This window comes from Leuciscus leuciscus, assembly GCF_965113295.1.
Source record: "Leuciscus leuciscus genome assembly, chromosome: 1".
Taxonomy (NCBI): domain Eukaryota; kingdom Metazoa; phylum Chordata; class Actinopteri; order Cypriniformes; family Leuciscidae; genus Leuciscus; species Leuciscus leuciscus.
The window spans coordinates 39,884,724-39,906,180 of NC_138725.1; the positions used below are offsets into that span (position 1 = coordinate 39,884,724).

General features: G+C 39.2%; 2 protein-coding genes across 3 annotated transcripts in view; both read left to right on the forward strand.

Annotated features, from left to right (window-relative positions):
• The window catches only part of srl (sarcalumenin), a 30,640-nt gene extending 19,035 nt beyond the window's left edge, over positions 1–11,605 (forward strand). The window contains exons 4-7 of one of the 2 annotated variants that reach the window (XM_082181585.1): positions 1,530–1,565; positions 5,813–5,929; positions 6,029–6,262; positions 7,404–11,605. In XM_082181585.1, coding sequence (XP_082037711.1) covers positions 1,530–1,565; positions 5,813–5,929; positions 6,029–6,262; positions 7,404–8,215 — 1,199 coding nt within the window. In that variant the 3' untranslated portion in view covers positions 8,216–11,605. The remainder of the gene's footprint in view (positions 1–1,529; positions 1,566–5,812; positions 5,930–6,028; positions 6,263–7,403) is intronic. The other variant, XM_082181586.1, reaches the window with a different exon arrangement.
• A 1,998-nt stretch (positions 11,606–13,603) lies between these two features.
• Positions 13,604–21,457, forward strand: part of LOC309506727 (adenylate cyclase 9) — a 67,141-nt gene continuing 59,287 nt past the window's right edge. Inside the window, exon 1 of the mRNA XM_082180665.1 lies at positions 13,604–16,924. Coding sequence (XP_082036791.1) covers positions 15,115–16,924 — 1,810 coding nt within the window. The 5' untranslated portion in view covers positions 13,604–15,114. The remainder of the gene's footprint in view (positions 16,925–21,457) is intronic.

Genomic DNA, 21,457 nt, shown 5'->3' on the forward strand with positions numbered 1-21,457 from the left:
TGTCCTGCTAACCCCAGACTGAACACTGGGATCCAGCTTGCCCCCTTGTGGTTCAGCATGGTATTTAACCCACACACTCACCACAATAATGCAATACTGACTCTTAAACTTGTGAGGAAGGAGAAACAAGCTATCCAAATATCATCTGCGGGTCAGCGTGATCAAAGACTGCTGGTGGGGATCACAGAAAGATAAAGCATCACATCACATGAACACTAGTGCAATAGGGGTACAACCTACATTCTGTCATGCAGGAGGATTCTGGGTACAATCATGTTGTTGTTGTTTCCCACCCGAATTCCCACCAATTTGATAACGCAACAGTAAATGACTGTGGTAATTGCAAAAATATGTAAGAAATCATATATTTGGATAATTTAGTTATAAATAATACATTAGGAAAGTGTTATTTATTTATTTTTACAGACAGAAATCTTGCAGTTTTACTTGAATTTATATTTTACGTTGATTTATCTTGTAAAAAAAAATGATTGGGTCGAATCTTCTGCAGAAACTATGCAGACCACATATCCACAAAATCAAAATCCTGCACACCACAAAATCAAACGAATAAAAATTATATTTTTCATAAAGAAAATTTTGCTTATATTTAGAACAATTCAGTTTTGTTTTGTTTTTTGCTTTGTGACATTATTCTATGATGAATAATTGTCATTACTGTTATGCAAAAAACTACTGTAAAACAGTAATAAAAAATATATTTATTTTCACAAATAACTGCTGCCTTGTATAAATACTTTACCTTTCCAATAAAATCTTAGTATATATTATTATTGTATATAATTTGTCACATAATAATTTATATTTTTGCACTACAATAATAAATGCTAAATATTACTTTTTACATGTAATTTTAGGGTGAAATATGAACTCAACATGTTCTTGACAGGTTTCTTAATATATATATATATATATATATATATATATATATATATATATATATATATATATACATACAGTATACAGTTTTAATATATATTATTTTGTAATTTTTAATAAATTTTTAATAATTTTTTTTATTTACCTACTTTATTTACTTTATTTAACTGGCGTACTTAATTTTATTCGTTCATTTATAAGATTCACCCATTTATATATTATATTTTTATATAGCTTTTGTCTTGTACACACACTATAATAAAATATTTATTTATTTTAGAAAGGTTTTGTGAAATTCACCAATTTATTTATATATATATCTTGTTCTACACAAAAATAAAATATAATATTCATTCATTCATAAGAATAGAATTTGTGTTCAGTAGCTCTTCTAGAGATCATTGTATCTGGACGAGCATCAAACGTCACCCACACAAATCTCAGCTCATCACATGCTTCACAAGGAAAAGTGTCTCTCTCTGTCCTCCTCCTTAACCTCTTTCTGTGACCCCCTTCACACCCTCTCTCTTTCTATTTCTCCTCGTCCTCTGCCTGCACTTTTCCTCACACTTGTCATTTTCATCCCTGTCTCTTCCTGTCCTCCCCCGACATCACCCGTCACTAAACAGCGTATCCTGGACGCACACTGGGGGACTCTGCCACAGGTGGGTAACGGGGCGCTTCACTGCATGGCACCGCCTGCATCGTCTCTGATCATCTGCCCAATTACCAGCAGCTCTCAATCAGCACTAATTACTGAGTCCACATTCAGCCACTGTACACAGCACACTTTCATAGAATTGTTTTTCTTTATGAGAATAAAGGCACATGCCAAAAGTTCAACCAGCAGATTTGGGTGAAAGTCTATAGATTTGGTTCAGCTATTTTTCTTCATCCGACTAATCAAACTGTCTAACTGAATTAATTCTGAACACTAATCGAAGTCTTTTTTCATGAGGATTTTATGAGAATAATTGTATCATCCTTATTCCTGTTATCAAAATATAGCGATGTGGTTTGCACGTTTTTATTTTATAACATCGTTCTGTGGATTGGTGTGTGCAAGAAACTGTTTTTGAGAAATTAATCTTGATGTATCTGTTACAGATGTACAGTACAAAAGTTTGGTGTCAGTAAGACGATTTAAAAAAATATATATATTTATTTTTATTCAGCAAGGGCACATTAAATTGATAAAAAGTGACAGTAAAGACATTTATAATGTTACAAAAGATGTCTATTTAAAATACATTTTGTTCTTTTCTCCCTATTCACCCAAAAAAAATCCTGAAAAAAATGCACAAAAACTGTTTTCAACATTGATAATCAGAAATGTTTCTTGAGCATCAAATCATCATGTTAGAAGGATTTCTGAAGGATCATGTGACACTGAAGACTGGAGTAATGATGCTGAAAATTCAGCTTTGATCACAGGAATAAATTACATTTTAACATAATATATTACAATAGAAAACAGTTATTTTAAATTGTACTAATATTTCACAATAGTACTGTTCTTACTGTAAAATAAATGCAGCCTTAGTGAGCAGAAGAGACTTCCCTCAAAAACATTAAAAAATCTTACCGACCTCAAAACTTTTGAACAGTAGAGCAGATGCTGCGTCTGAAATCACATACTTGAGTAGGTATTTTGAATAATTACTTCACGAGCGCTAAAAAAGGCTATTCTACATATGAGTGTGTGTAATATGAATGTAATCCGAATGCACTACATTCGCCATGTTGTCATTATCATGTGACCTACCAGCATCAGTTGCATCGCTTCACTACCATTCACAAATCCTCTCCCGTGGCCTCATGGCGGGACAGTAAAGTGTCCATCCATCGCATGCGGACTTCAGAATCCCGCTGTTAGTATTATTTCATCCAGGTACTTTTCCCTACTCTTTTATGTTTACTTTGAATTCAGACGCTTCTTTTGTCACATACTGTTTTTCACCTAGGCCTACTATATGGCAGGGCATGTGATTTCGGATGCAGCCAATGTCTAATCTGACGCTATTAAAAATGAGCCAGTGATGTTTAATGTTGTATTGTTGCGTGGGTATGAATCAGCCGACAAAACACTGAAATTATACAAATTACTGGACAGAAATGCCACAAAACAGGTTGTGCAAATTAGACAAGCCCTAAAGACAGTACATACTGAACAGCCTGTACTTCTGAAATTGCATCAGATTAAATATATAGCATCTACTCTGACTAAAATGATCATATCAGTGTTGGTTGACTACAGCAAAGATCACTGTAAAAAGTGATCAGTTGACTTAAGTAAAAAAAAAATTTTTTTAAATTGTAAACCTGTTGCCTTAAAATGATTAAGTAAATAAACTTCATGTTAAGTAATGTGGAATTGTCAAGTTCACATAACTTATTTTATATTAAGGCAACGGGTTTACAAAATTTTAGGTAACTGAACTGAACACTTGTTACAGTAATCCTACACTCTTAAAATTAAAAGTTCTTTAAGGGTTTTCGCAGCCATTCCATAGAAGAACCATTTTCGGTTCCCCAAAGAACCTTTCAGTGATCAGTTCCAAAAAGAACCAATTTTTCTTAGTGTGAAGAACATTTTAACAAGCCTTTTGAGCTTTATGGATGTTAAAGGTTAATCGATTCCGATAAAGAGTCTTTATTTTTAAGAGTGTGAAGGTTTGATGCTTGCTCTTAGGATTTTTTTAGTATGACTGGACTCAAACTCACAGCTTCTGTGCCGCTCGCGGAGCTCCTCGACCTCTACACTGTGTAGTGCTGAGGGGCCTTGAGTGATTGTGTTTGCACTGTTCTGGAGCACTTCAGAGAAATGACATGTTCTGCAGTTAATCAAGATGAAATTAGTTTCTCTTCCCAAAGAACTCTCATTCTGTCCTCACTAAAAGAGTCAAACGGCCTTCATTCCTTCATCTGAGCTCATTCATTAGACATTTCCTAATGAAAACAGATGAAAGTGATGGGGAAAAAGGTTCATGAGCATCACATTCAGCTCATATTTCATTCATTTGAGCATGTTTATATATTTGTATGATTATACATGGCTGTTGGATTCATAATGCTGACAGTGACATTTTATTTTACAGATCACAGTTGAGGTTGATTTCCTCTATATTGATTTTATTAAATATTTTGTTAAGGACTGTTTAAGTTGCTGATCACAAAAACACATCTTCTGTATCATTATGTAAATGTGTGATGTTCATTTTCATTTGCATATTTAAAGATAACTGATTTGCATAATCCGAGCATTTCAATAGGTGAAGTCATAAACAAACGCTTTTGTGTATTTTTCATCAAAAATGAAACTGCACTCACATGCAAGTTTAAAATGACTTGATTAAGCAGCATAACTGTTTTCAACATTGATAATAATCAGAAATGTTTCTTGAGCAGCAAATCATCATATCAGAATGATTTCTGAGGGATCATGTGACACTGAAGACTGGAGTAATGATGCTGAAAATTCAGGAATAAATTATATTTTCAAATAGATTACAATAGAAAACAGTCATTTAACAAATAAATGCAGCCGAATAAATATTTTGAAGAAACTTTCAAAAATATGAACAAATCCTATTGAACCCAAACTTTTGAATGGTAGTGTAAAACTTTAGACTTAAGTCAGATGGCATGTTTAAATTGATGCTAATGAAAATGAGCCAGTGAGGGAGAGAAGTACAATCTGTCTAATATGTTATTGACTGAAGATGGAAGGAGCAACTGTGATTATCTTAGAGATTCAAGTTCATTATATTATATAAGTTCATTCATTTGAAAGCTTTCTAGATAACTAGGAAGGTTTTTGATTAAAGGTAAAGGGTTCAACAAAAACATTCCCACATAAAGGTTTGGCATGGGTTTAGAGAATGCTCACATGCATCCACACAACAATTTAAAGACTTATTTTGTGTCCTTAATGATTTTGATTCACTTGCACTGAACAATGCTGCATGGCGCATTCATCAGTCTTAACGCTTGCTGTATCTGCTGCACACAATAAACAATGACTTTTCCACGAATGTGCACCCAAGTGTGATGGTACTTTACTTTCTGAGGTCTAAAGTCAAAGAGAAACATCCCAAAAAAATAAAAACCCAATTACCAATAGTTTTGGTGGATAATTTTAAAAGGATAAAATAACCTTTAAAGGGATAGTTCACCCAAAAATGAAAATGTTGTCATCATTTACTCACCCTCAAGTTGTTCCAAACCTGTATGAATTTCTTTCTTCTACTGAACACTAAAAGAAGATATTTTCTGAAGAATGTCGATAACCAAACAATGGGCACTATTGACTTCCATAGTATGGAAAAAAAAAAACTATTATGGAAGTCAACTCTTTGGGTACTGACATTCTTCAAAAATATCTTCTTTTGAGTTTAGAAGATAGAAATTCATACAGATTTGGAACAACATGAGGGTGAGTAAATGATGACAACATTTTCATTTTTGGGAGAACTATCCCTTTAGGAATCAGGAACGAGAACCAGTAAAGAAACCCTCACAAAATGATGGAGACAAAGTTTTCAATAATGACTAATTAATCATTTCATAGGTAAATTTGCTATACACTCTTAAGAAATAAATGTTCCAAAAGTGGGGTTTTTCACAGCTATACTGTGGAAAAAGCATTTTGTTTCCCAAAAGATCTATTCAGTAAAATCTAAAGAAACTTTTTCCACTATTAAGAACCTTTTGTGCAATGGAAAGATTCCATAGAAGGTTCTTCATGGAATCATCAACGCCAATAAATAACCTTTCTTTTTAAGAGTGTATGCATATTATGATTTATTTTTGCGTTCATTCGTGATTTGAATTGTGATTCTTGCTCTTGGTCTCATATTTGTTTTCTTTTTATACTAAACTCCATTATTCTCCAACTCTCTTTCTCAAACAGATGGAGAAATCACCTCCAAACCCATGGTGCTGTTCCTTGGACCCTGGAGTGTGGGCAAGTCCTCCATGATCAACTATCTGTTGGGTCTTCTGGACACCCCGTACCAGCTTTACACAGGTAAGCTGCTGTCTGTGCTGCTTGTCAAGTGGTTTTCGTTGGTTTACGGTTTTATTACAAATTTACATCATCAACTCACATCTTCTTGTGTTGTTCCAGGTGCTGAACCCACTACCTCAGAGTTTACCGTCATCATGCACGGCGAGAAGATCCGCACAGTGGAGGGCATCGTCATGGCTGCCGACAGCTCTCGCTCCTTTTCCCCGCTGGAGAAGTTTGGCCAGAACTTTTTGGAGAAGCTGGTTGGCATCGAGATGCCCCACAAGCTCCTGGAGAGGGTCACCTTCGTGGACACACCGGGAATCATCGAGAACCGCAAGCAGCAGGAGAGAGGTACGAGTCTTCTCCAGCACCTCCACTGATTCCTGTTATTTCAGGGTTCCTGCAGGTCCTAAACTCAAATGTAAGGTCATCAAAATTCTTACATATATTAATTAAATGGTATAAGAAAGGTCTTAATTAACATGTGTTAAATTTGGGGATGGGAAAAACAGGAATCGCGATACGACTTAATGTGATCATTCAACTTTAAAAGGCTATGATTTAATTAAATAAATGTGAGCGTTGTAAGTTTCAAGTTATACATGCACTATTGAACTTTCAACACGTTTCAAAACGGTTCGCGATCAATGAACATCGCACATTTATGCTAATCGATTGCTATAATCTGCTGTTGATGAATCATGTTGGTGTTAATATTGTAAATATGTTGTAGGTGGTTGTAAGAGTGCTTAAACATAGACATAAGTCCTGGTGTATTTCAGGCCTGTTTATCCACCTTATTTTACAAAGCAGAAGTAAGCTATTTTCTGTGAATGTGCCAGACAAAGAACATTATTTAACACATTCAGTGTATAGATCTGACTATTTTTGGCACAATAACTTCTTTAATGTCTTTCTTTAAACATTATTATGATATGAGCCAAATCTAATGTCGGTCGACCTCTAAGTCCTACGGAGCCCCTAAAGGCAAAAAAAATGAGATGTGAGAAAACAATTTATTTGGCAATGCTTTTGCGTTCTCTCGCAAATGTTTTGCGTTACTCCAAGAAACTTTGCGTTCCCTCGCAAATAACACAAACGATTTAGTGAGGGAAAGCAAAGGTTTTGAGAGAGAACGCAAAACATTTGCAAAAAAACACAAAGTTTCTCAGGGAACGCATTCAATCACGCATCATTTGCGAGAGAAAGCAAAAGCATTGACTTATTACTTTCCCTCCAATCAAATTTTTTTCCTGGCACCGTGTCCCCTTAGGGGCTCCGTAAATTTGTATGTATTGATATATCAGTATATGAATAAAAATAGAAATTAAACACATCTAGAGTATTTTAAACTCGCATTTTCTCTGTTTGCCTATTAAGTCTTAAAAACCTGTACAAATTTAGTTTTTAAAAACCCTATAGATACCCAGAATTTAGCATTTTAATTTATGATTCGTAATTAACTTTTCAATATTTCTTCCCTCACTTCAAGGTTACCCATTCAACGACGTGTGCCAGTGGTTTATTGATCGCGCAGACCTCATTTTCGTGGTTTTCGATCCCACCAAGCTAGACGTTGGTCTCGAATTGGAGATGCTCTTCCGGCAGCTGAAAGGTCGGGAGTCCCAGATCCGTATCATTCTCAATAAGGCCGACAGCTTGGTGACCCAGGACCTCATGCGTGTCTACGGCGCTCTGTTCTGGAGTCTGGCCCCCCTCATTAACGTGACCGAACCCCCGCGTGTCTACGTCAGCTCTTTCTGGCCCTACGACTACGCCCCGGACACCAGCCGCGAGCTCTTCAAACGCGAGGAAGTATCCTTGCTGGAAGACCTGAACCAGGTGATTGAGAACCGTCTGGAGAACAAAATCGCCTTCATCCGCCAGCATGGCATCCGCGTTCGCATTCACGCTCTCCTGGTGGACCGCTATGTTCAGACCTTCAAGGAAAAGATGAGCTTCTTCAGCGATCCCGAGCTGGTCTTCAAAGAGATCGTGGACGATCCTGACAAGTTCTACATTTTCAAGTCCATCCTGGCCAAAACCAATGTCAGCAAGTTCGACCTGCCCAACCGAGATGCTTACCGCGACTTCTTCGGGATCAACTCGGTGAGCAGCTTCAAGCAGCTGTCCGCCCAGTGCTCCTACATGGGCGGTTGCCTGTTGGAGAAGATCGAGCGCGCTATCACCAACGAACTGCCCGCCCTGCTCGGCAGCATCAACTCCGGCAAGAACCCGACCCTGTCCTCCTGTGAGGCCACCGGCTGTGGGGAAAAGCCCAAGAACCGCTACCGGCGAAACTGAGAGAAGAAAACCAGGCGGGAGGGAGACCGAGGGGGAGGACGAGAGAAGGAAAGGAGGGACGTGGAGCGAACAAACCGTGGAGGAGCAGTGGAGCTAATCCTGTTCCTGCCACAGGTCCGTTTCGGGTCAATGGAGACGGATCTCACAGGACTTTTTTTTTGCGTAAAGAGGTTGTGTGTGGGGGCGTTTGAGGGCAGGGGACTCTGGGATTGGGTGGAGGGAGGGTCTTGTGAAGTCTTGAGGCGGAGATTTTTGTGAATGTGAGGAGAGCGCGCCAAAATAGCTCTCCTCTCTTTCCGCACTACTTTTATAAACTGTCTGCAGTTTTGGAGGGAAAATGTGTACTCATGAAAAAAAAAATGGCTGACACACTTAAAAAATGTAAAAAATAGCAAAAATAAAATAACCTGAGACTGAAAATGGGTATCAGCTGCCTTGAATGTGAACCACAAAGCAACAGTGATGCAACAAGAAAATTGATGAATAGACAGTCAGTTCCCTGGTCGTGCATTTTTCCAGTGTCTTTTGGGTTGATTTGTTCACCTTTATAGGTTAGTGACTATGGATGATTATTTCTCTCTCCTGAGATATTGATAAGCTACTAGCATTTTTACATTGCATGCTATGAGACAGAGGGGTTTGGTTTCTCTCACATTTCCACTTATCCACTTTGTATACCACAATAAAAACCAATCTATTTCCACAACAGCCAGGTCTTATGTAATGGTTGGGGTTTTGTGTGGAAATATTCACATTGATCTAGATATCTAGATAGACATTACCTCAGAAAGCTGCATTTTTATTGGCTCTAAGCTTAAGTTATGATGTATGGTAGTCATCAGTGCAAACCGTGCAGTTCTGTGGGAGAGACAAAACTGCAATAAAGTGTTATTAACTGAGCTGTTTGGTTTTTGGGAGTTGTTGGGTCATGATTCTTGATCTCTTAAAGACATGTCTATTCCCTGTTAAATATCAAGGTCACTTTTTGTTTCCACCTCCAAAAATAGACACGAGATGAATCCTGGTGTCACTGTCAAGAGATTGTAACCGCATGTAAGTGTTGAAAGATGCTTGGCTGTATCCTTAGTGTTTTCTGAGACAGCTGGGAGATCATAGGGGGGTCGTCATAAATGCAGCAAGCTCACAAAATATGCAGAGTTGAGTGCAGTGCAATCCCTGAGCATTTTGTTATTCTGACAGCAGGTTGTTTGTTTCAGAAGGGGCGAAATAAGTGATGTTTACACGTCTAAACCAAAGGTACGGTCATGTTACATCAAGCAATTTATGAAGCACTGCACACACAGAAGTCACTTTTAAAGCAATTTTCTGTTGGTCAGGCAAATACGTCTGATTTTGATCTGCGAATCTGCGAATTTCCCCTCACACAAAACTCCTGATTGAAATGACTGTAATTCGCCCGCGAAATCTCTCAGAGCAACGCACATTACAGCTCGCAAAACTTCCTGAACCGTTTGTGCAACACTCACATTAGCAAGTGAAATCAGTTTCTTGAAATCTTGCTACACTCTCAAGTATCTTAAAACTATTCAAGAGAAATTAAAGTCTTTTCAACACTTCTAATTAGCCGTGAGTGAGTCTCCATATATGTTGAAGTTGCAGTAGTCGTCCACTAGAGTGAGCACATAATGTGAAGGAGATGCTATTGCATCATATTGACGTGAGGACAAAAGCACAAAACAACAGAAACTGAACTGAACATGTCATGAAGTGAATAAAACATGAAACATTATGATCTATTATGATAACAGTAGCAGTTTATGCTCACATAAACACACTCAACAGCTGAAAATGAACGAGCTGAGAAGAGATTTGACATTTTGATTGAAACCTCAACCATGCAGTGGAGAGATTCTATAATTATGGGATAAAGTTAACATAAAAATATAATATAATATAAAAAAATATCATTTCTGGTATTTTTTCCCACCAAATTTGGTCCAATAACCATTTTGGTCAAGTGGTCAGTGTTAATTAGCATTGTTAGCATGGTAGAAAGCTGCCATTTCTATATATAACGGATAGCTTTCTCCATTATAGACCTCATTGATTTGTAAAGGTGAGGAAAATAATGTTAAAACCAACAGCCTATCCAAATAGCTATTGAGGCATTGTTTTAGGTTGTTGCTATGCATCCTTTCTAGAATAAATTAATGACAAATGAACAGTAATTCAATGTAATGTAAATTTAATGAAGGAGACTAATATGGCACTAATGGCAAAAACAACAGCTTTGTATGTCTATTCCCGTAAACATAATGGCACTATGGGTTTGATTCCCAGAGAATGCATTAACTGATCAAATCTATACTTTGAATACCATGTAATTCACTTTGGATAAAAGCGTCTACCAAATACATCAATTATAAAGATTTGAAAAAGAAGTACTTTTTCCACAATCCAGCAATCGAGCACATGTAGCTGGTCATGGGTTTGATTCCGAGGGCTGATAGATATATGTATATAGGCCTACCCTGAATGCAATGTACATTAAAACATCTGCCATATAAATATAAATTCACTGCAAAACACTTTCAGCTTCATTTTGATATGAAACACAGGCTTTAAAGCATCACATCAATTCCTGATGGATAATATCAAGTGCCATCCTGCATGAATATGCTGTTTCACTCTGAAATATGTCACATTACTGAAGTAAATTGGGTTGCTGATGCCTTTCATGTTGATTTTAATGAACTGATTGTAATCAAGATTTCCTCATTGTACGCCTGTATCTATGTTATTCTGTGTTTAACTCATTGAATAGAAGACGTAACAGCTCATTTTGCTGCACTGCTCGAGGAACAAATGTGCAATCTGGCCATCGCATTCAATAACAGAATGAAGCCAGTGTCCCGTCGCCAAACATTATTAATCTTAATGAGTTAATAATGGGGTCTGTGCGCCTATGTGAGGACACAGTCCAGTGATCACATATTTCAAAACAGACTGTGCTATATTCCCCCCAGAGCGAGGGAAGCCCCCACAACATTAGGGGGACGCTCTGAAAGAGTGTGAAGTCACACTCACACATACACACATTTCAGATCGTAGACTGAAGTTTGCCTTGCGCTCAGATGTGATTGGAGAAGAGGTCTGGAAGCTGCATTGCAGCAGCTCGGGGTCGGTCGTGACTCCAGCTCAAAGGGAGGTGTGCAAGTGCACTATAACGGGGGACTGGGTAACATGTTCAAGGGAATGGTGTTTCTCAAGGCTGTTTCTCTAGATTTCAATCATTGTAAATGAATCTCATAACGGAAAGATAGAAACAAATGTTTTATTGGGGGAATCTCACGAATAGATGTCTGGGTCATATTTCACCCCAAAACAAACTATTTATATTTTGGTAAATTAAATCTATTTTTAAAACCATTATTTGTTTTGCACTGTGACATTAATTTTATCAATGCAATAATTTTTACTCCTTTTTTTAAAATTTAAATCAATATAAAGGCAGCATAACAAATATCAAATACATGATATAAATACTTCACAATTGAAATGATAGAAAACTATATAAACATAAGATATATATATGAAGACTTCAGATGCATAAAACTCTAAGTCCGTGTGACTTTTTTTTTTAAATGTGCATTTTTATGTTTTTAAGTGACATTTTTGAAAATAAAGCATTTCAGTAACTGACTAGCAGTCTTTTCATTGCCATTAAAGTGAATTACTGAACCTAAACATAGGAGCCTAATAAACATTTTTTTTTTTTTAAAGTCATATGGACATTTTTTGCATCTGAAGTTTTCATATATTGCATTACAGTTATACGAATAAGATTAATTTTATTTTATTTTTTGTCTATTGAGGGAGAAAATGTATTTAATTGTCATGAAAATACTGATCCAACATGTTCCACTTTAATAATGGTTCTAAATATGGTCCTTCATTTTCTTCAAGGAAAATATCAGTACATTTTTCACTGTTGATTTTGGGATGAAATATAACCTGGACATGTTCTTAAGAGGTTTGTGTGGATTGGAATCTTAAGAATTCCATGACATTCTTTACTTTTGCAAAAATGTTTTTCCCCCCAGAGAATCATTTACACTACTAAGAAGGATCAGTGTACTTCTGTGAGAAACCTGCACGACCCGGTCTGCTCTAGGGACACACACAGCTGCAGTTCTCCGGGGAATTCCTTTGAAACAGTCTTCAGAAGGTTTGTACGTATCTTAGCCACACGCTGGCTTCCAAAACAGCATAATCACTTTGATTCAGCCACAGTTACTGCTGTGCCGTGTGAGGACAACACGGAAACCGAGCAAAGAGACTCTATTAATTAAAACATGCAGATTAAAGATTTATGGTTTATTTTGGGAATAATTTCATAAACTGGGATCAACGTTTAATTACAAAATTGGTGGATTTGGTGATTATTACAGAAAACATTGTGGAAAATGTTTAATAAACCCCTTGGCGCAAGCAGGGCTGACCTGAAATCAATCTATCTATCTATCTATCTATCTATCTATCTATCTATCTATCTATCTATCTATCTATCTATCTATCTATCTATCTATCTATCTATCTATCTATCTATCTATCTATCTATCTATCTGTCTGTCTTCTGTCTATCTATCTATCTGTCTGTCTATCTATCTATCTGTCTGTCTGTCTTCTGTCTATCTATCTATCTATCTATCCATCTATCTATCTATCTATCTATCTATCTATCTATCTATCTATCTATCTATCTATCTATCTATCTATCTATCTATCTGTCTTCTGTCTATCTGTCTGTCTGTCTGTCTGTCTGCTGTCTGTCTTCTATCTATCTATCTATCTATCTATCTATCTATCTATCTATCTATCTATCTATCTATATATCTGTCTGTCTGTCTGTCTGTCTATCTGTCTGTCTGTCTGTCTGTCTGTCTATCTATCTATCTATCTATCTATCTATCTATCTATCTATCTATCTATCTATCTATCTGTCTGTCTGTCTGTCTATCTGTCTGTCTGTCTGTCTATCTGTCTGTCTATCTGTCTGTCTGCTGTCTGTCTTCTATCTATCTATCTATCTGTCTGTCTGTCTGTCTGTCTATCTGTCTGTCTGTCTGCTGTCTGTCTTCTATCTATCTATATATCTGTCTGTCTGTCTGTCAAATAAACAATAAAAAGCAACACACAGACATATAAGATAAGATTTAACGTGTTTATATCTAGAAGTGTCAACGCTAAATTGGTCTGGATGATTTCATATTGCACTCAATATGACAGCTGTGTCCCCCCTTTCCTGCATTACACGTCAAATTGATTGGAACCCCCACCCCCTTTTCTTTTGACAGCTCTCGGTGACGCGCTGGGACGCGAACACTGCGGTTTGAGAACAGCCCACCTCCATATGAATGCGTGCTCGCCTCCCTTCTGTTGTTCTCAGTCCGGAGCGTGCACGCACACGCACGCGTTTATCCCCACCTCTAAATGTATTTCCAGCGTCTGTTGGATTTGTACAGACACCGCTTCGGATTGCGAATACAGATGGAGATCTTCCTGATGTCTGATGGCCACCGGCGCACCCGAGCCGCGCGAGAGCACACAAGTCAACTATGATACGCGCGAGACACTGGCATGTGTCAGGACTGCCAAGCTGAGCTCTGATGGGGAAATTTGAGGAACCGGCTGAGAAAGAGATTTGTTTGGATATCACAGGAAAAGCTGCCCGTGGAAATGAGTCCTGAAGAGAAACCAAAGAGGCACTTTAGCCCTGCGAGTCTTTGGAGAGAGAGAAGTGCAGACTTTCTGCCTCTGTAAAATAAATGGAAACTTAACTGAATTCTGACCAACAAGGTGAATTCATTCTTCATTTGAAGCACTGAAGTTTTACATGCACTGACATAAATGGCTTAAGATGATTTCAAGCAGCCTAACCTGAAATAAAATCTAAGTGTTTTGAGACTAAAGGAATATAATGGACATTTAGTAATTTATGCACCTTGAATTATACGTTTTTGTGGCGTTAATCCATATGTGCAATCTTCATGATTTTTAATCCCGTTAATTCGGAATTGAAGCGCCCGCAAGATCCGGACTGGGAACTCAGGAAAGGTCGGTGCTACAGGCTAGGAAAGAGAAACTAGATGATTTTTTCCAAATGTGTTTTATGTTTTTGACAGCAGTGACGCTGTTGTGCCCTTTATGTCCGCTTGACATGACGCGGAGTCCCCACTGGACACGTATTCTGAATCTAAAGAACAAAAGAGGGGGGAAGGTTTATCTTTAGGAAACCGGTTTATTTTTCTTGCGTAGTGAATGATGTTGAAACAAATCATGTTTTTTTTTTTAGTTTGGACACATGGGCTGATCTGAGATACTCCTCTCCTTCTTGCAGTTTGACTTTTTGAATATTTGTGTATTTCATCAAGGGTTTTTGGACTTTATTATGCATGGACTGTGGTGGATATGAGAAATGCCATGACTTAAAGCATGCATGCTGACAGTCCTTTAAATGGCTCATTTATAGTGAAAATGGTGCATCTGGCGTCAGAATGGAGTTAAGAAGTTCCCCAAGGAGTCAAAGCAAACAGTGCTTGACTTAAACCTTCATTTTTGTGGTGTTATTATGTAACTTTGATTAACTAGTGGAAGAAAATTTTGATTCACTTGTAGTAAGTTGAAAGATTCAATGCATTTTGGATAAACCTCTCTAAACCCATGTGCGTCAAGAAGGACAGAAAAAAAGAGGAATGCGCTATTGACGTCATGAGGTGAAATAACCAAACTTAAAATCCTGGAACTGTCTAAATGCATGAGTAAACCATTTGCCATCTAGACGTCAGAGTTGTTTGACTCAAATGACTTGATTCTTTTTCCATCCGAGCACCTTTTTTTTGCATGTATCCCAGCTCGACGCTGATCTGAACAGTATCATGGCTTCTCCTCAACACCAACATCTGCTGTATCACAACAGCGAAGTAAGCTGTGAGTCCAGTGGTGATGGTGCTGTGTCTGTGCGTATCAGCAGCACCAAACCGCACAAACAGCAGCGTGGGAGTCTGGGTGCCAGCGCCATGTGTAGTATCATTGGGGGCTCCAAACATTGCAAGTACAGTATTTCCTCCAGCTGTAGCTCGGGCGAATCTACCATCCGCAAGTCGGTGATCAAAGGCCTCAGGTCTCAGAGGAAGATGCCGCAGCTGTTTGAGAGGTCGGCTGGACACTTCTGGAACCCCAAGTTCGACTCGAACATTCTAGAGGAGGCATGCCGCGAGCGCTGCTTCCCTCAGACGCAAAGACGTTTCCGCTGTGTGTTGTTTTACATGGCGGCCGCCAGCCTCCTCTGGGGGTTGTTCTTCATCATTAATGCTAACCGATGTGAACAGACTGCCTTCTTATTGCCCACGGCCTCCTTCCTACTCCTCTGTTCTGTCCTGTTCGTCTTCACGTTCACCCGCTTCTACACCCACTGCTACAATCAAGCCTCGCTGTTGCTCATTGTAGTGACATTTGCCCTCACTCTTGCACCTCAGATCCAAACGTCTGGCTTTAGTGACTTTAATGTGCCTCCTTTGAAGGAAGATGATGCAGGCGACTTCAGTGGTGCCGAGGATAAAAACCTGACGTTTGAAGCCACCCGCAGTGGAGGTCCAGTAGTGCCCTGTTTGTCCCCAGTTGGCACCTTCTCTCTCGGCATGGAGGTGCTTTCGTTGCTCTACAGTTTCCTCCATGTCCGTCTTTACGCTTCATTACTGCTAGGCCTGCTCTATTCTGTGCTTTTTGAGACACTTGGCTGGATGCACTTGATTCAAGCAAATGGATGGAGCAATTCCACTGAGGAACATTTGGAAACCCTCTACTGGCTGATCCCTGGAAGAGCCATTTTGCATGTCTGCGCCCACATCATTGGTATTCACCTTTTCATTATGTCTGAAGTGCGTTCACGCAGCACGTTCCTCAAGGTCGGCCAAGCTATCATGCATGGGAAAGACTTGGAGGTCGAAAAGGCCCTGAAGGAGCGGATGATTCACTCGGTGATGCCTCGTAGGGTGGCGGATGAGCTTATGAAACAGGGCGATGATGACAATGACAATTCAGTTAAGCGCTACTCGACGGGAGCGGCTATTGCGGGTGCCTCCAGCCCTAAGAGCACCAAACGCAAGAAGACCTCGATACCTCGGGGTCAGATCATCTTTCGGCCTTTCAACATGAAACGCATGGAGCCGGTCAGCATCCTGTTCGCCGACATTGTGGGATTCACCAAGATGAGTGCCAACAAGTCGGCGCATGCCCTGGTGGGACTCCTCAACGACTTATTCGGACGCTTCGATCACCTGTGCGAGCTCACATGCTGCGAGAAGATCAGCACGCTGGGAGACTGTTACTATTGTGTGGCTGGTTGTCCCGAGCCTCGAGAGGACCATGCTTACTGCTGCGTGGAGATGGGGCTTGGCATGATCCAGGCCATTGAGCAGTTCTGTCAAGAGAAAAAGGAAATGGTCAACATGCGTGTCGGCGTCCACACGGGCACCGTGCTCTGCGGGATCCTCGGCATGAAACGCTTTAAATTTGATGTCTGGTCCAATGATGTCAACTTAGCCAATCTCATGGAGCAGTTGGGTGTCGCCGGGAAGGTTCACCTGTCGGAAGCCACAGACAAGTTCTTGGATGACAGCTACTTGCGAGAAGACGGCCGAGTCACAGAAAGGATCGGACCAAGTGTGGTTGCAGATCAGCTTAAAGGTAAGATATGCATTTCAGATGTTCTAATGACTAATGATGTACATGAGCAAGCAAAGATGTTTCCTTGCTTAGCACTGTGCTTCGTCTTTGTTGTGAAACCGTGCCTCGGAGGACTGAGTGTGACACGTTTGGATCATCTGGCTGTTAAAACTTTCTAAGCTGCTTTGAATCTCACTTCAGTCTGTGTATTGTCAGTGTCCGTAGGGTCTACTTGTCAAAATGTTTTGTTGAATCTTTTCCTCTACAGTTGCTGTGACATATTCAGTTATTGGAGCAGATCTTTTAGGCATGCTGTCTAGCCATTTCTGCAGCCTTCAGGAAGAGATTCATTTTGGTTATTTGTACAGTACATTTTTCTTGGAAAAGGCCTGCCATTTATTGTGTTTTCTGCTCAGTGGTCAACAAAGCAAAATTTGCATTTGAAAATTGCAAATTAGCAACATTTTCTGCTGCCTAGTCGTGTCAGTGCATTCAGTGCAGTCTTGAAATGAATTTTTTTTGTTTTGTTCTTTTGTTTTTTGTTTTACCCTTAAATTAAAATTCTGTCACCATTCACACCATTCTTGTTGTTTCAAACCTGTATGAGTTTCTTTCTTCTGCAAAACACAAAAGAGATATTTTTTACCTTTGTTGAGAGAGAGAGAGAGAGAGAGAGAGAGAGAGAGAGAGAGAGAGAGAGAGAGAGAGAGAGAGAGAGAGAGAGAGATGCCTGATAAATAGCCATACAGGTTTGGAAAAAAATTTTTGGGCGAACTGCCCCTTTAATGGCTGGTTATCCATCAGGAAGAGATTCATGGTGGAGGTTTGTAGAATCATTTTGTCTTGCAAAAGATCTGCAAAAAGATCTGTATCCTGATTTAATGAGCTTTCTAATGAGCAATCAACAAAGACAAATTAGCAACCTTTTTTTTTGCAGGGTAATAAGGTTAGCATGCAAGCTACATTTGTACATTTGTTTCAGTTGCATATTTAAATTTTCAATCATTTGTGTGCTAATCTCTTATTTCACTTAATGGCTGGCAACTTCTCTTATATCAAGTATTGGATTCTCACAAGTTCCAAAGCATCGACATTTGTATAAATGTGGCAGAAAGCTGGCATTTTTACATAATTACCTTATGCAAATGCTTCCCTCTTTGTGTTAATTATACTTGAGCTCAAGCAAAAGCCAATAATTGGACACATTTTTCTTAGCCGAATAGAATATAAATGTCCCAGTGTGTTATTAATCCTTTCAGGTCATAATTATAGTTACTTAATAGATCCTCTTCATTTAATGAGGAATGCCAGACCTTATTAATATGGAAAATGGAATTCACATTTTGACAGTATTGATAACAGGTTTCTAACATCGAGTGGCTAAACCTTAAGATTAGCAAAGTGGCTCTTGTCCTTTACTCCTGCAGATTGGATTAAAGTCTTCACATATAATTGTTTTTCATGAATATGAAATATGTGAAATATTCATAAGTCATCGTCACTGAAATAGCCTTTAATGCTGGGAATCAGATTACACAATATGTGACCCTGGCTCACAAAACCAGTCATAAGTCGCACCGGTATATTTGTGGCAATAGTCGGGTCAAAATTATCGTTTTTTCTTTTATGCCAAAAATCATTAGGATATTAAGCAAAGATCATGTTCTATGAAGATATTTTGTAAATTGTCTACCGTAAATATATAAAACATTTATCTTTGTGAGTGAATGCAGCACAATCGCGAACATAAATGGACAACTTTAAAGGCGATTTTCTCAATGTTTCGATTATTTTGCACCCTCAGAAGTATCTCGGCCAAATGTTGTCCTATCCTAACAAAGCATACATCAATGGAAAGCTTATTTATTCAGCTTTCAGATTATGTATAAAGCTCAATTTCGAAAAATTTACCCATGTGACTGGTTTTGTGGTCCAGTGTCACATATCAGCAACGATATGTTTGTGCAAACAGGACGTAAGAATCGATAATTTCATCTTGTATAGAGTGTCATAGTGAATGACTACCGATGCCGTGTTTGAGACGCTTCAGGACAGAAAAACTAGCATGTTTAATTTTTTTCGGCCCTCTACAACAGGTTCTTTCACATCTGTGACATTGACCAATAGGAGCACAGAAGCTCTTGTATACACAGCTTTCAAACATGCGAAACGAAAGAGAGACGATGGTATTGGTGCTGTTAGAAGAAACTTTGTAATTTTGGAAATGTTAATGGAGCGATTGCAACAATACTCCAGACTTTATGATGTGTCTTTGAGTGATTACTATGACTGAGTGAAAAAAGATAAATGCTGGCGAACGATAGCAGAGCCGCTTCAGCAACCCGACGAATACTGGAATTAGCATTAGGCTAGTACAACCATTATTTGTTTACGCTCTTGTTTTCGGAAGTCAGTCGCTAGTTCCGCCTTCTCAATGACATCATGCATGTTGTTAAAGACGGCAAGCAATGATTGGTCAGGAAGCAACATGTAGTCTGAGATGTTTCTTGTCCACGACACCTCAAGAGTTTAGGGGCCCTATTTTAACGATATAAGCATGGTCTAAAGTGCAGAAAGTGCACTTAGGGCGTGTCTGAATCCACTTTTGCAAGTTTAACGACGGGAAAAATGGTCGGCGCACCCAGTGCATGGTCTAAAAGACTTGTGCCTATTCTCTTAATGAGTAATTTGTGTTTTGGGCATAACGTGCAATAAACCAATCAGAGTCTCATCTCCCATTCCCTTTAAAAGCCAGTTGTGCTCGCGCCATGGCGGATTCGCTATTTACATGGCAGATTTTGCAAGCGGAAAAACTGAACGCTTCTCAAGTGAGGAAACGGATTTGCTCGTGCGTGAGATTAAAGCGTAAGCAGATCATCTACGGGACAAAGTGTGGACCCACCTATATGCGCATATTACTAACGCGCTCTTTAAATAACAAAAAAAAGATTGTGCCATTGACTTGGTTTTTGTTGGTCAATGGCGCAGTCTATTTCAGTTGCTAAAATAGCAACGCGCCAATAATGTGCCTGAACACACCTCGTTTTCAGAACAGCACGCCCATGGATGCACAGATGAGCGCAAATGCATTTGCTATTTAAGCAGGACGTGAAAATGATAACTCTGTTGGCTAAAACTTGCAAAAAACACTTGCGTCGCATTGCACCAAGGGAATGATAGGGCCATATGAGTGAAAAACTCATAATCTGACACAGTGACTATCGCAACAGACAAAAACATTGTGTAGTCTGAAGCCGGCATAAGGTAAAACACGTCAAAAACCAACCCAGGACTTTTGACATCTTTATCTGCCGTGCTTGAATCTAAGCGCTGAAGGATCCCAAACGGCTGTTTGTTGAGTGGATATAATCACTTGGTGAAACTGAAATCGCTGTGCCAGAACAAATCTCTGTGCTGTCACTGCATCCTCATGCGGTAGCAGTCGCGTGTCCAGCAGGTCCTGCGGGTCAACTGGAAATTATGGCGCATCTGTCGCCCTTGAGAGTCTCGCTTCATTTTGCTAGCGTTGCTTGCCAGCACTCCCCCTCAATCAGACAGGATTTGAGTCTCTTGAGGAACCAAGCTTCTTTTTTTTTTACCCCGTCATTCCTTCAGCCTTCATTTAAAAGGGTAAAATGGCCTCCTTAAGACGGTCCCATGGCGCCTGTTTCTGAATATCTGTCAGTTCCTCTCTCAGTTTATCTCCTTCATTCTCTATTTTGTGTCACTGTGTACTGTAGTCTTTCCAGTGGATGGTTTTGCTCTTAGTTTTTTTTTTCTTCTTCTTTCAATTTCATGACTCAGAACGGTACAGCAAGGGCAAGTGTAACATTGCATAACAACCTTTCTTTATCAAACACCACTGAACTCTCTGTTGAATTCTCTGCATCTCATTTCACACGGTTTAACACACGCTGTACCCGCGGCCTGAAGCTTTAATATATGACTTCCTCTCTTTAATCATCAACAAAATGATTAAAGGGGCGACATTCTTTTCCTCATATCTTATATTTAGTTGATTGCCCCTCTTCAGGCGTTTACCCTTTTTTCCCCCTCTCGTTCACTGGCTGAAAGCTTAATTTTCCCACTCCGGAGAGTATTTAGTCCAGTGCCCAGGATTTATATTTCCCTCATGGATTTACAGGCCCATTGAATGAGCTCTCCGTCAAGCGAGTCTTCGACTCCAGACCGGCAAAAATCTTCCAGCTGCTCGCAGTAGCTGCGTAAATCAGGGAAGCAAAGTAGCGAGCTTGTGTGGAAACCTGGCAGATCCGAGAATGGAGACTGTCCAGGTCTCGAGTAAATCACACCGACCTGGACGCTAATCACAAAACTGCAGTCTCCCTTTAGATGTTCTTTTGGATTGAACATGTGTTTAAATGAAAGCATTGGCTCTGATGCTCTGCTGACTTTCGGAGCAAGTTCTTTCAATTTACTGGTGAAATCAAGCTGCGGAAACCAACAAAGACACAGCACACCTGGGTCATTCCCACTGTGCAGTGCGTGTTCATGTCTCTGTGAAATCAAGCCATGAAACCAAGACAACATCAAATC